The sequence below is a fragment of the Coregonus lavaretus genome, assembly GCF_964263955.1.
Source record: "Coregonus lavaretus genome assembly, chromosome: 26".
Taxonomy (NCBI): Eukaryota; Metazoa; Chordata; class Actinopteri; order Salmoniformes; family Salmonidae; genus Coregonus; species Coregonus lavaretus.
Genome location: NC_140013.1, coordinates 40,598,841 through 40,611,009, shown reverse-complemented (window position 1 = coordinate 40,611,009; position 12,169 = coordinate 40,598,841). Strand labels below are relative to the sequence as shown.

Here is a 12,169-nt window from a genome sequence, read left to right as displayed (position 1 = left end):
AATATGGCGGCGGTGGAGCTAGAATGGATCCCTGAAACCCTGTACAACACTGCTATATCTGCAGTGGTGGACAACTACAGTCGATCTCGAAGGGACATACGCTCCCTTCCTGAAAATATACAGTTTGATGTGTACTATAAGGTAAGGACTGTCACGCCAAACTTTAGCTAGTTAGTCTTGTGATTTTAGCTAGCTACCGTTAGTTAGCTCAGTTTCTTGCTTGTTATTGTGCCTAGCTAGCTAACATTATCTCGCTAGTTGTTTACTCTAAATAGCTTGCTAGCAGACAGACATTATGCTGCATATTTTGTCAAATTAAGAACTTTGCTAGCTGAAGTGTTTTCACAATTTTATTTCGTTCAGCAGCAGCAACAAAGTCTGTGTGTTCAGGTAATGAGGCCACATTGTTGAAAAACAAATACAGCCAAATATAATACTTCATAATAGATCAATCATTTCATAATATTAATATAATCGCTCTGGATAAGAGCGTCTGCTAAATGATGTAAATTAATCAACATTTCTCATAGTAGTTGGCACAAATGTCATTAATCGCACACGGACTGGTTCATAATAATTAATGACCTAGTGTCACTGACAGAGTTGCCGTGCATTATTAAATACAATATGATTGCAAACGTGACTTACATTGAAATTAAGCTGCAGCGATGAGGTGCTTTCAGAGCGTGGCAGAAAAAATAAAACAGAATTTTAACTGAAAATTACCAAAGTTAACGCATTTCTTGAGTAAAAAGACAGGTGCTGCTAATACTGCCATCTTCGTGGAGGCAGAGGACATGTACAGTGCATTTAGGAAGTATTCAGACCCCTCGACTTTTTCAACATTTTGTTAAATTACAGCCTTATTCTAAAATGTATTATAGTTTTTTTTTGTTATTCCCCCCGCATCAATCTACACACAATACCCCATAATGACAAAGCAAAAACAGGTTTTTAGAAATGTTTGCTAAATATGTAAGTATTCAGACCCTTTACTCAGTACTTTGTTGAAGCACCTTTGGCAGCGATTACAGCCTCGAGTCTTCTTGGGTATGACGCTACAAGCTTGGCACACCTGTATTTGGTGTTTCTCCCATTCTTCTCTGCAGATCCTCTCAAGCTCTGTCAGGTTGGATGGGGAGCGTCGGCTGCACAGCTATTTTCAGGTCTCCAGAGATTATCGATCAGGTTCAAGTCTGGGCTCTGGCTGGGCCACTCAAGGACATTCAGAGACTAGTCCCGAAGCCACTCGTGCATTGTCTTGGCTGTGTGCTTAGGGTCGTTGTCCTGTTGGAAGGTGAACCTTCGCCACAGTCTGAAGTTCTGAGTGCTCTGGAGCAGGTTTTCATCAAGGATCTCTCTGTACTTTGCTCCGTTGGTGCCAGGTTTCCTCCAGACGTGGCACTTGGCATTCAGGCCAAAGAGTTCAATCTTGTTTCTCATGGTCAGAATCCTTTAGGTGCCTTTTGGCAAACTCCAAGCAGGCTGTCATGTGCCTTTCACTGAGGAGTCGCTTCCGTCTGGCCACTCTACCATAAGGCCTGATTGGTGGAGTACTGCAGAGATGGTTGTCCTTCTGGAAAGTTCTACCATCTCCACAGAGGAACTCTGGAGCTCTGTCAGTGACCATCGGGTTCTTGGTCACCTCCCTGACCAAGGTCCTTCTCCCCCGATTGCTCAATTTGGCTAGGTGGCCAGCTCTAAGAAGAGTCTTGGTGGTTCCAAACTTCTTCCATATAAGAATGATGCAGGCCACTGTGTTCGTCGGGACCTTCAATGCTGCTTACATTTTTTGGTACCCTTTCCCAGATCTGTGCCTCGACACAATCCTGTCTCGGAGCTCTACGGACAATTCCTTCGACCTCATGGCTTGGTTTTTGCTCTGACATGCACTGTCAACTGTGGGACCTTATATAGACCGGTGTGTGCCTTTCCAAATCATGTCCAATCAATTGAATTGACCACAGGTGGACTCCAATCAAGTTGTAGAAACATCTGAAGGATGATCAATGGAAACAGGATGCACCTGAGCTCAATTTCGAGTGTCATAGTAAATGGTCTGAATACTTATGTAAATAAGGTATTTCTGTTTTTTAATACATTTTACAAAAAATTCAAAAAACCTGTTTTCGCTTTGTCAATATGGGGTATTGTGTGTAGATTGAGGGGAAACAACGATTCAATCAATTGTAGAATAAGGCTGTAACGTAACAAAATGTGGAAAAAGTCAAGGGGTCTGAATACTTTCAGAATGTACTGTATGTGTAGCCCATGTACACTGTATCTGATGCTGTCTGGACAAAAAGAGCAATAGTGTGCAACTGCAGCCTGCAATTCGGGGCGTTCCTGCATGTGGGCATCCCATTGGTTCCTGCTTGTGACACTTTTTGAATGTGGGTCAAAACGGAATTAAAGGTATTATCAACGTTTTTTCCCCGCCCCTCATCTTTCTAGTTAGCGGGTGCGAAACCGGTAGACGGTGTCCTTCGCTCCCGCCTGCTGAACACCTGCACCCACCGTCGTTAACAGAACTGCGGGAAAATAGTGCCAGACAGGCGGGGGCGAAGGACACAGTCTACCGGTCGCCCCTGCTAACACAGCATACAGGAGCCTGGGGCGACACTATGTGCTAGCTACCTAGGTAGCTTGTTAGCGACACTATGTGCTAGTAAGCCAGCTAGCACACGATGTCGCCTCCGTCTGCTGTGTACTGAAGAAACCGTGCCCGATAGGCAGGGGGCGAAGGACACTGTCTACCGGTGGGAGACCCGCCTGCTGTGTACCGGACTAGCTGGTTAAGCTAGCACACAGTGTCCTTCGCTCCCGCCTGCCGAATACCTGCCCTCGCCGTCGTTAGCAGAACTGCGGGAAAACCGTGCCCGACAGGCGGGGGACGAAAGTCTCTGTCTATTGGTGTATGGCTAGCTAGCTACCGTTGTCGTCCCCGCCCCTTTCTTCTGTGGGGTTTATCGGCAGCTGTCATTAAACATTATAGTGCATTAACGCCACCTACTGCACTGGAGCACCCCCGCCTCCCGCCTGTCCTAGCTTAAAATGGACCAATAGAAGTATAAAGAGGGGTTCCTGCAAATGCAGGAACGCCCTTAATTGCAGGCCGCAATTGCACCCTTCTCAAAAAGACTTGGGCAATTCATACTCTTTTTGACCAGACAACATCAGATACATGGGCTAGATCTAGTAAGACAGAGGGGCGCTGTTTCGCTCGCATGCTTTCTCCGGTCAGGTGTTTCAATTGAAGGAAAGTTGGCAGGTGCTGAGTGCACCTGTTCGGATGATGGAATTATTTTTGGATGAACGTGCGAAGGTAACCTAGCTTTTGAATTGATTTGTTTGACAATCAGATGAAAAGGGGGGAGCTCTGCCTGGGGCCTCCAAATCACTAAGTCTGCCCCTGCCCCCCTGGAAATTAAAGTTAGATTTAGTGGTTCATTCTTAATCGTCACAGTGGAGTGTTTTTCTCAGGGACACTCATCCTAGCCCCTACCTAATGAATGGTATGGGGACAAACTGCTCTATTGTGTACCTACAAAGGCTATGTTTGTAATGTTCTTAGAATAGCCTATATTTTCATAGTAAACATGATATTTACAAGCATTTCGCTACACCTGCAATAACATCTGCTAAATATATTTGTATGTGACCAATAGCATTTGATTTGATTTGATATGCTGTGCTACTTTGCCACAAAAACTTGCATTTCAACTTCTTTTTAGTGCTTTGAGAGGGTGTGAGAGTCAAGCTCAGTCACTGGGCTGTAGCAGAGAGGAAGAGGCAAAGCGAGTTGTCGACTCCGCCCAAAATCTGACCGTGCAGATTAAGCAGACTTGGTTTTGTATGGGGGGGCAATGAATGGGGGGTGTTGAATTTGGACAAGATAAAAGTGAATTGCTATTTTGATAAGTGAATCTTATTTGATCAAATAAAAGTTAGATAATAGTTAGGTTGTTACGAGTGTATTGATATGTTTTCTACAAAAGATAATTGGCTAGAATGTTCCCACCTGATCGCACCGCCTCCCACGTGCCTTTCGCCTTTGCAGACATTTATTTATATTGTTAGAGCGGTCAGTTGACCATCTTGTCAGTATAATAGATCATCTTTGGCTGTAGTCTGTGTGGAATACCAGCTTCCAGCTCAGCACATTTTGATGACATGCCAGACATCAGCCATTCGCTTTGTTTGAACCTCTGTGAGACTGTGCCAAATTGCACCCTATTCCCTATATAGTGCAGAAGTTTTGACCAGGGCAAAAGTAGTGCACTATATAGGGAATAGGGTGCCATTTGGGACATGGATTTGTTTGCTGCGGGCGGGCAGTGTCTGTGTCCCAAATGGCACCCTATTCCCTATATAGTGCACTACTTTTGACCAGATCCTTATGGGCCACTATATATGGAAAAGGGTGCCCTTTGGAGTAACCCTGGACTGGGCCTAGTTATCCCAGAAGTAGTGTGTTTTTTTAAAGTCATATTCGAGGCACAAGTGGGGCATTGTATGCTGATTTCACCAGTCCATCATGATGAGGGAGAGATCGGTCTTCACTATTTGACTACATCAGAGTGTAGGCTATCTTTTACTATGTAGGCCTACTTGAAATTTCTCCGATTTTAGGGGTGGTTTCTCAGACACAGAGAAAGCCTAGTCTCTGGTTAAAAAGAAAGCTCAACGGAGAATCTCCAGAGAAAATTATTTTTGGTCCAGGGCTAGCTTTAGGCTTCATCTGTGTCTGGGGGAAAATGGCCCCGTATTAAGAGTTTTGTAACTTTGACAAACAAGAATCCTGTAAGTGAGTATCTGTCAGAGAGATTTCACAACCGCTGTCTTGTAGTGCTGAGCGATTTAGTTATTTTTGAGGTCTGTTCAGGTTCGGTTAGATTATTAAAAAAAAAAGAATCACGGTTTTTGGTTTTCTATCATTTTTGACATTACAATGATTTTAGAGCTTTTTAATGGAAATTCCAAAGCCCAAAACATTGAAAATATTCCATTGTCTTTGTCAGGTCCACATTGGGTAAACATCAATAGGAAAATAACTATGAAATAATTAAATATTTCAGTTGTGTATATTACTTAGTTTTTATTTGATGACTTTATTCTTTTTGATTCTTTAAAGCAGGGGTCTCCAACCCAGTTCCTGGAGAGCTACCCTCCTGTAGGTTTTCGCTCCAACCCCAGGTGTTACTAACCTGATTCATCTTATCAACCTGCTAATTATTTGAATCAGGTGTGCTAGATTAGGGCTGGAATGAACCTACAGGACGGTGGCTCTCCAGGAACAGGGTTGGAGTGAAAACCTACAGGACGGTAGCTCTCCAGGAACAGGGTTGGAGTGAAAACCTACAGGACGGTAGCTCTCCAGGAACAGGGTTGGAGTGAAAACCTACAGGACGGTGGCTCTCCAGGAACAGGGTTGGAGTGAAAACCTACAGGACGGTAGCTCTCCAGGAACAGGGTTGGAGTGAAAACCTACAGGACGGTAGCTCTCCAGGAACAGGGTTGGAGTGAAAACCTACAGGACGGTGGCTCTCCAGGAACAGGGTTGGAGTGAAAACCTACAGGACGGTAGCTCTCCAGGAACAGGGTTGGAGTTAAAACCTACAGGACGGTAGCTCTCCAGGAACAGGGTTGGAGTTAAAACCTACAGGACGGTAGCTCTCCAGGAACAGGGTTGGAGAGCCCTGCCTTAAAGTAACCATCTAATCTCTGCTCAATTAGTAGCAGTCCGACAGCCAGCCAGGCCATCTAACATTATGTGCTCCCAATACTGTACTGTCTTTAGTCATCCTATTTAGCTAGCCTGCCTAAGTGTGCTGCAGAGCTGTTTGACAAAATCCATTTGACTAGTTCTTCAATGTAGATCAGGTACACTTTCACCAACTGTCTGTGTACATTCCTCTCTCATGCGGTCTGTGTGTATCTAACCTAACGTAGCAGGCGTAAAAGTGTATCCGTCCAGAGATTTTGTCTACACTGATTGAAGTGGATTTAAAAAGTGACATAAGGGTTCATAGCTTTCACCTGGTCAGTCTGTCATGGAAAGGGCAGGTGTTCCAAATGCTTTGTACACAGTGCCATTTGGGACGCAAACCAGGAAGTACGGGAGCAGTAGATCTATACTAGTAGTTATAGGGCTAGAGACAGACAGCTAACCACAGTAGATCTATACTAGTAGTTATAGGGCTAGAGACAGACAGCTAACCACAGTAGATCTATACTAGTAGTTATAGGGCTAGAGACAGACAGCTAACCACAGTAGATCTATACTAGTAGTTATAGGACTAGAGACAGACAGCTAACCACAGTAGATCTATACTAGTAGTTATAGGACTAGAGACAGACAGCTAACCACAGTAGATCTATACTAGTAGTTATAGGACTAGAGACAGACAGCTAACCACAGTAGATCTATACTAGTAGTTATAGGGCTAGAGACAGACAGCTAACCACAGTAGATCTATACTAGTAGTTATAGGGCTAGAGACAGACAGCTAACCACAGTAGATCTATACTAGTAGTTATAGGGCTAGAGACAGACAGCTAACCACAGTAGATCTATACTAGTAGTTATAGGGCTAGAGACAGACAGCTAACCACAGTAGATCTATACTAGTAGTTATAGGGCTAGAGACAGACAGCTAACCACAGTAGATCTATACTAGTAGTTATAGGGCTAGAGACAGACCGCTAACCACAGTAGATCTATACTAGTAGTTATAGGGCTAGAGACAGACAGCTAACCACAGTAGATCTATACTAGTAGTTATAGGGCTAGAGACAGACAGCTAACCACAGTAGATCTATACTAGTAGTTATAGGGCTAGAGACAGACAGCTAACCACAGTAGATCTATACTAGTAGTTATAGGGCTAGAGACAGACGGCTAACCACAGTAGATCTATACTAGTAGTTATAGGGCTAGAGACAGACAGCTAACCACAGTAGATCTATACTAGTAGTTATAGGGCTAGAGACAGACAGCTAACCACAGTAGATCTATACTAGTAGTTATAGGGCTAGAGACAGACAGCTAACCACAGTAGATCTATACTAGTAGTTATAGGGCTAGAGACAGACAGCTAACCACAGTAGATATATACTAGTAGTTATAGGGCTAGAGACAGACAGCTAACCACAGTAGATCTATACTAGTAGTTATAGGGCTAGAGACAGACAGCTAACCACAGTAGATCTATACTAGTAGTTATAGGGCTAGAGACAGACAGCTAACCACAGTAGATCTATACTAGTAGTTATAGGGCTAGAGACAGACAGCTAACCACAGTAGATCTATACTAGTAGTTATAGGGCTAGAGACAGACAGCTAACCACAGTAGATCTATACTAGTAGTTATAGGGCTAGAGACAGACAGCTAACCACAGTAGATCTATACTAGTAGTTATAGGGCTAGAGACAGACAGCTAACCACAGTAGATCTATACTAGTAGTTATAGGGCTAGAGACAGACAGCTAACCACAGTAGATCTATACTAGTAGTAATAGGGCTAGAGACAGACAGCTAACCACAGTAGATCTATACTAGTAGTTATAGGGCTAGAGACAGACGGCTAACCACAGTAGATCTATACTAGTAGTTATAGGGCTAGAGACAGACAGCTAACCACAGTAGATCTATACTAGTAGTTATAGGGCTAGAGACAGACAGCTAACCACAGTAGATCTATACTAGTAGTTATAGGGCTAGAGACAGACAGCTAACCACAGTAGATCTATACTAGTAGTTATAGGGCTAGAGACAGACAGCTAACCACAGTAGATCTATACTAGTAGTTATAGGGCTAGAGACAGACAGCTAACCACAGTAGATCTATACTAGTAGTTATAGGGCTAGAGACAGACAGCTAACCACAGTAGATCTATACTAGTAGTTATAGGGCTAGAGACAGACAGCTAACCACAGTAGATCTATACTAGTAGTTATAGGACTAGAGACAGACAGCTAACCACAGTAGATCTATACTAGTAGTTATAGGGCTAGAGACAGACAGCTAACCACAGTAGATCTATACTAGTAGTTATAGGGCTAGAGACAGACGGCTAACCACAGTAGATCTATACTAGTAGTTATAGGGCTAGAGACAGACAGCTAACCACAGTAGATCTATACTAGTAGTTATAGGGCTAGAGACAGACAGCTAACCACAGTAGATCTATACTAGTAGTTATAGGGCTAGAGACAGACAGCTAACCACAGTAGATCTATACTAGTAGTTATAGGGCTAGAGACAGACAGCTAACCACAGTAGATATATACTAGTAGTTATAGGACTAGAGACAGACAGCTAACCACAGTAGATCTATACTAGTAGTTATAGGGCTAGAGACAGACAGCTAACCACAGGAGATCTATACTAGTAGTTATAGGGCTAGAGACAGACAGCTAACCACAGTAGATCTATACTAGTAGTTATAGGGCTAGAGACAGACAGCTAACCACAGTAGATCTATACTAGTAGTTATAGGGCTAGAGACAGACGGCTAACCACAGTAGATCTATACTAGTAGTTATAGGGCTAGAGACAGACAGCTAACCACAGTAGATCTATACTAGTAGTTATAGGGCTAGAGACAGACAGCTAACCACAGTAGATCTATACTAGTAGTTATAGGGCTAGAGACAGACAGCTAACCACAGTAGATCTATACTAGTAGTTATAGGGCTAGAGACAGACAGCTAACCACAGTAGATCTATACTAGTAGTTATAGGGCTAGAGACAGACAGCTAACCACAGTAGATCTATACTAGTAGTTATAGGGCCAGAGACAGACAGCTAACCACAGTAGATCTATACTAGTAGTTATAGGGCTAGAGACAGACAGCTAACCACATTAGATCTATACTAGTAGTTATAGGGCCAGAGACAGACAGCTAACCACAGTAGATCTATACTAGTAGTTATAGGGCTAGAGACAGACAGCTAACCACAGTAGATCTATACTAGTAGTTATAGGGCTAGAGGCAGACAGCTAACCACAGGAGATCTATACTAGTAGTTATAGGGCTAGAGACAGACAGCTAACCACAGTAGATCTATACTAGTAGTTATAGGGCTAGAGACAGACAGCTAACCACAGTAGATCTATACTAGTAGTTATAGGGCTAGAGACAGACAGCTAACCACAGTAGATCTATACTAGTAGTTATAGGGCTAGAGACAGACAGCTAACCACAGTAGATCTATACTAGTAGTTATAGGGCTAGAGACAGACAGCTAACCACAGGAGATCTATACTAGTAGTTATAGGGCTAGAGACAGACAGCTAACCACAGTAGATCTATACTAGTAGTAATAGGGCTAGAGACAGACAGCTAACCACAGTAGATCTATACTAGTAGTTATAGGGCTAGAGACAGACAGCTAACCACAGTAGATCTATACTAGTAGTTATAGGGCTAGAGACAGACAGCTAACCACGGTAGATCTATACTAGTAGTTATAGGGCTAGAGACAGACAGCTAACCACAGGAGATCTATACTAGTAGTTATAGGGCTAGAGACAGACAGCTAACCACAGTAGATCTATACTAGTAGTAATAGGGCTAGAGACAGACAGCTAACCACAGGAGATCTATACTAGTAGTTATAGGGCTAGAGACAGACAGCTAACCACAGTAGATCTATACTAGTAGTTATAGGGCTAGAGACAGACAGCTAACCACAGTAGATCTATACTAGTAGTTATAGGGCTAGAGACAGACAGCTAACCACAGTAGATCTATACTAGTAGTTATAGAGCTAGAGACAGACAGCTAACCACAGGAGATCTATACTAGTAGTTATAGGGCTAGAGACAGACAGCTAACCACAGTAGATCTATACTAGTAGTTATAGGGCTAGAGACAGACAGCTAACCACAGTAGATCTATACTAGTAGTTATAGGGCTAGAGACAGACAGCTAACCACAGTAGATCTATACTAGTAGTTATAGGGCTAGAGACAGACAGCTAACCACAGTAGATATATACTAGTAGTTATAGGGCTAGAGACAGACAGCTAACCACAGTAGATCTATACTAGTAGTTATAGGGCTAGAGACAGACAGCTAACCACAGTAGATCTATACTAGTAGTTATAGGGCTAGAGACAGACAGCTAACCACAGGAGATCTATACTAGTAGTTATAGGGCTAGAGACAGACAGCTAACCACAGGAGATCTATACTAGTAGTTATAGGGCTAGAGACAGACAGCTAACCACAGTAGATCTATACTAGTAGTTATAGGGCTAGAGACAGACAGCTAACCACAGTAGATCTATACTAGTAGTTATAGGGCTAGAGACAGACAGCTAACCACAGTAGATCTATACTAGTAGTTATAGGGCTAGAGGCAGACAGCTAACCACAGTAGATCTATACTAGTAGTTATAGGGCTAGAGACAGACAGCTAACCACAGTAGATCTATACTAGTAGTTATAGGGCTAGAGACAGACAGCTAACCACAGTAGATCTATACTAGTAGTTATAGGGCTAGAGACAGACAGCTAACCACAGTAGATCTATACTAGTAGTTATAGGGCTAGAGACAGACAGCTAACCACAGTAGATCTATACTAGTAGTTATAGGGCTAGAGACAGACAGCTAACCACAGTAGATCTATACTAGTAGTTATAGGGCTAGAGACAGACAGCTAACCACAGTAGATCTATACTAGTAGTTATAGGGCTAGAGACAGACGGCTAACCACAGTAGATCTATACTAGTAGTTATAGGACTAGAGACAGACAGCTAACCACAGTAGATCTATACTAGTAGTTATAGGGCTAGAGACAGACAGCCAACCACAGTAGATCTATACTAGTAGTTGTAGGGCTAGAGACAGACAGCTAACCACAGTAGATCTATACTAGTAGTTATAGGGCTAGAGACAGACAGCTAACCACAGTAGATCTATACTAGTAGTTATAGGGCTAGAGACAGACAGCTAACCACAGTAGATCTATACTAGTAGTTATAGGGCTAGAGACAGACAGCTAACCACAGTAGATATATACTAGTAGTTATAGGGCTAGAGACAGACAGCTAACCACAGTAGATCTATACTAGTAGTTATAGGGCTAGAGACAGACAGCTAACCACAGTAGATCTATACTAGTAGTTATAGGGCTAGAGACAGACAGCTAACCACAGTAGATCTATACTAGTAGTTATAGGGCTAGAGACAGACAGCTAACCACAGTAGATCTATACTAGTAGTTATAGGGCTAGAGACAGACGGCTAACCACAGTAGATCTATACTAGTAGTTATAGGGCTAGAGACAGACAGCTAACCACAGTAGATCTATACTAGTAGTTATAGGGCTAGAGACAGACAGCTAACCACAGTAGATCTATACTAGTAGTTATAGGGCTAGAGACAGACCGCTAACCACAGTAGATCTATACTAGTAGTTATAGGGCTAGAGACAGACAGCTAACCACAGTAGATCTATACTAGTAGTTATAGGGCTAGAGACAGACAGCTAACCACAGTAGATCTATACTAGTAGTTATAGGGCTAGAGACAGACAGCTAACCACAGTAGATCTATACTAGTAGTTATAGGGCTAGAGACAGACAGCTAACCACAGTAGATCTATACTAGTAGTTATAGGGCCAGAGACAGACAGCTAACCACAGTAGATCTATACTAGTAGTTATAGGGCTAGAGACAGACAGCTAACCACAGTAGATCTATACTAGTAGTTATAGGGCTAGAGACAGACAGCTAACCACAGTAGATCTATACTAGTAGTTATAGGGCTAGAGACAGACAGCTAACCACAGTAGATCTATACTAGTAGTTATAGGGCTAGAGACAGACAGCTAACCACAGTAGATCTATACTAGTAGTTATAGGGCTAGAGACAGACAGCTAACCACAGTAGATCTATACTAGTAGTTATAGGGCTAGAGACAGACAGCTAACCACAGTAGATCTATACTAGTAGTTATAGGGCTAGAGACAGACAGCTAACCACAGTAGATATATACTAGTAGTTATAGGGCTAGAGACAGACAGCTAACCACAGTAGATCTATACTAGTAGTTATAGGGCTAGAGACAGACAGCTAACCACAGTAGATCTATACTAGTAGTTATAGGGCTAGAGACAGACAGCTAACCACAGTAGATATATACTAGT

At 42.8% G+C, this 12,169-nt stretch overlaps 1 protein-coding gene across 1 annotated transcript in view; it reads left to right on the top strand.

Moving 5' to 3' along the window:
* Window positions 1–12,169, top strand: part of LOC311101751 (amyloid protein-binding protein 2-like) — a 29,424-nt gene continuing 17,255 nt past the window's right edge. The window contains exon 1 of the mRNA XM_084142934.1: window positions 1–141. Coding sequence (XP_083999060.1) covers window positions 4–141 — 138 coding nt within the window. The 5' untranslated portion in view covers window positions 1–3. The remainder of the gene's footprint in view (window positions 142–12,169) is intronic.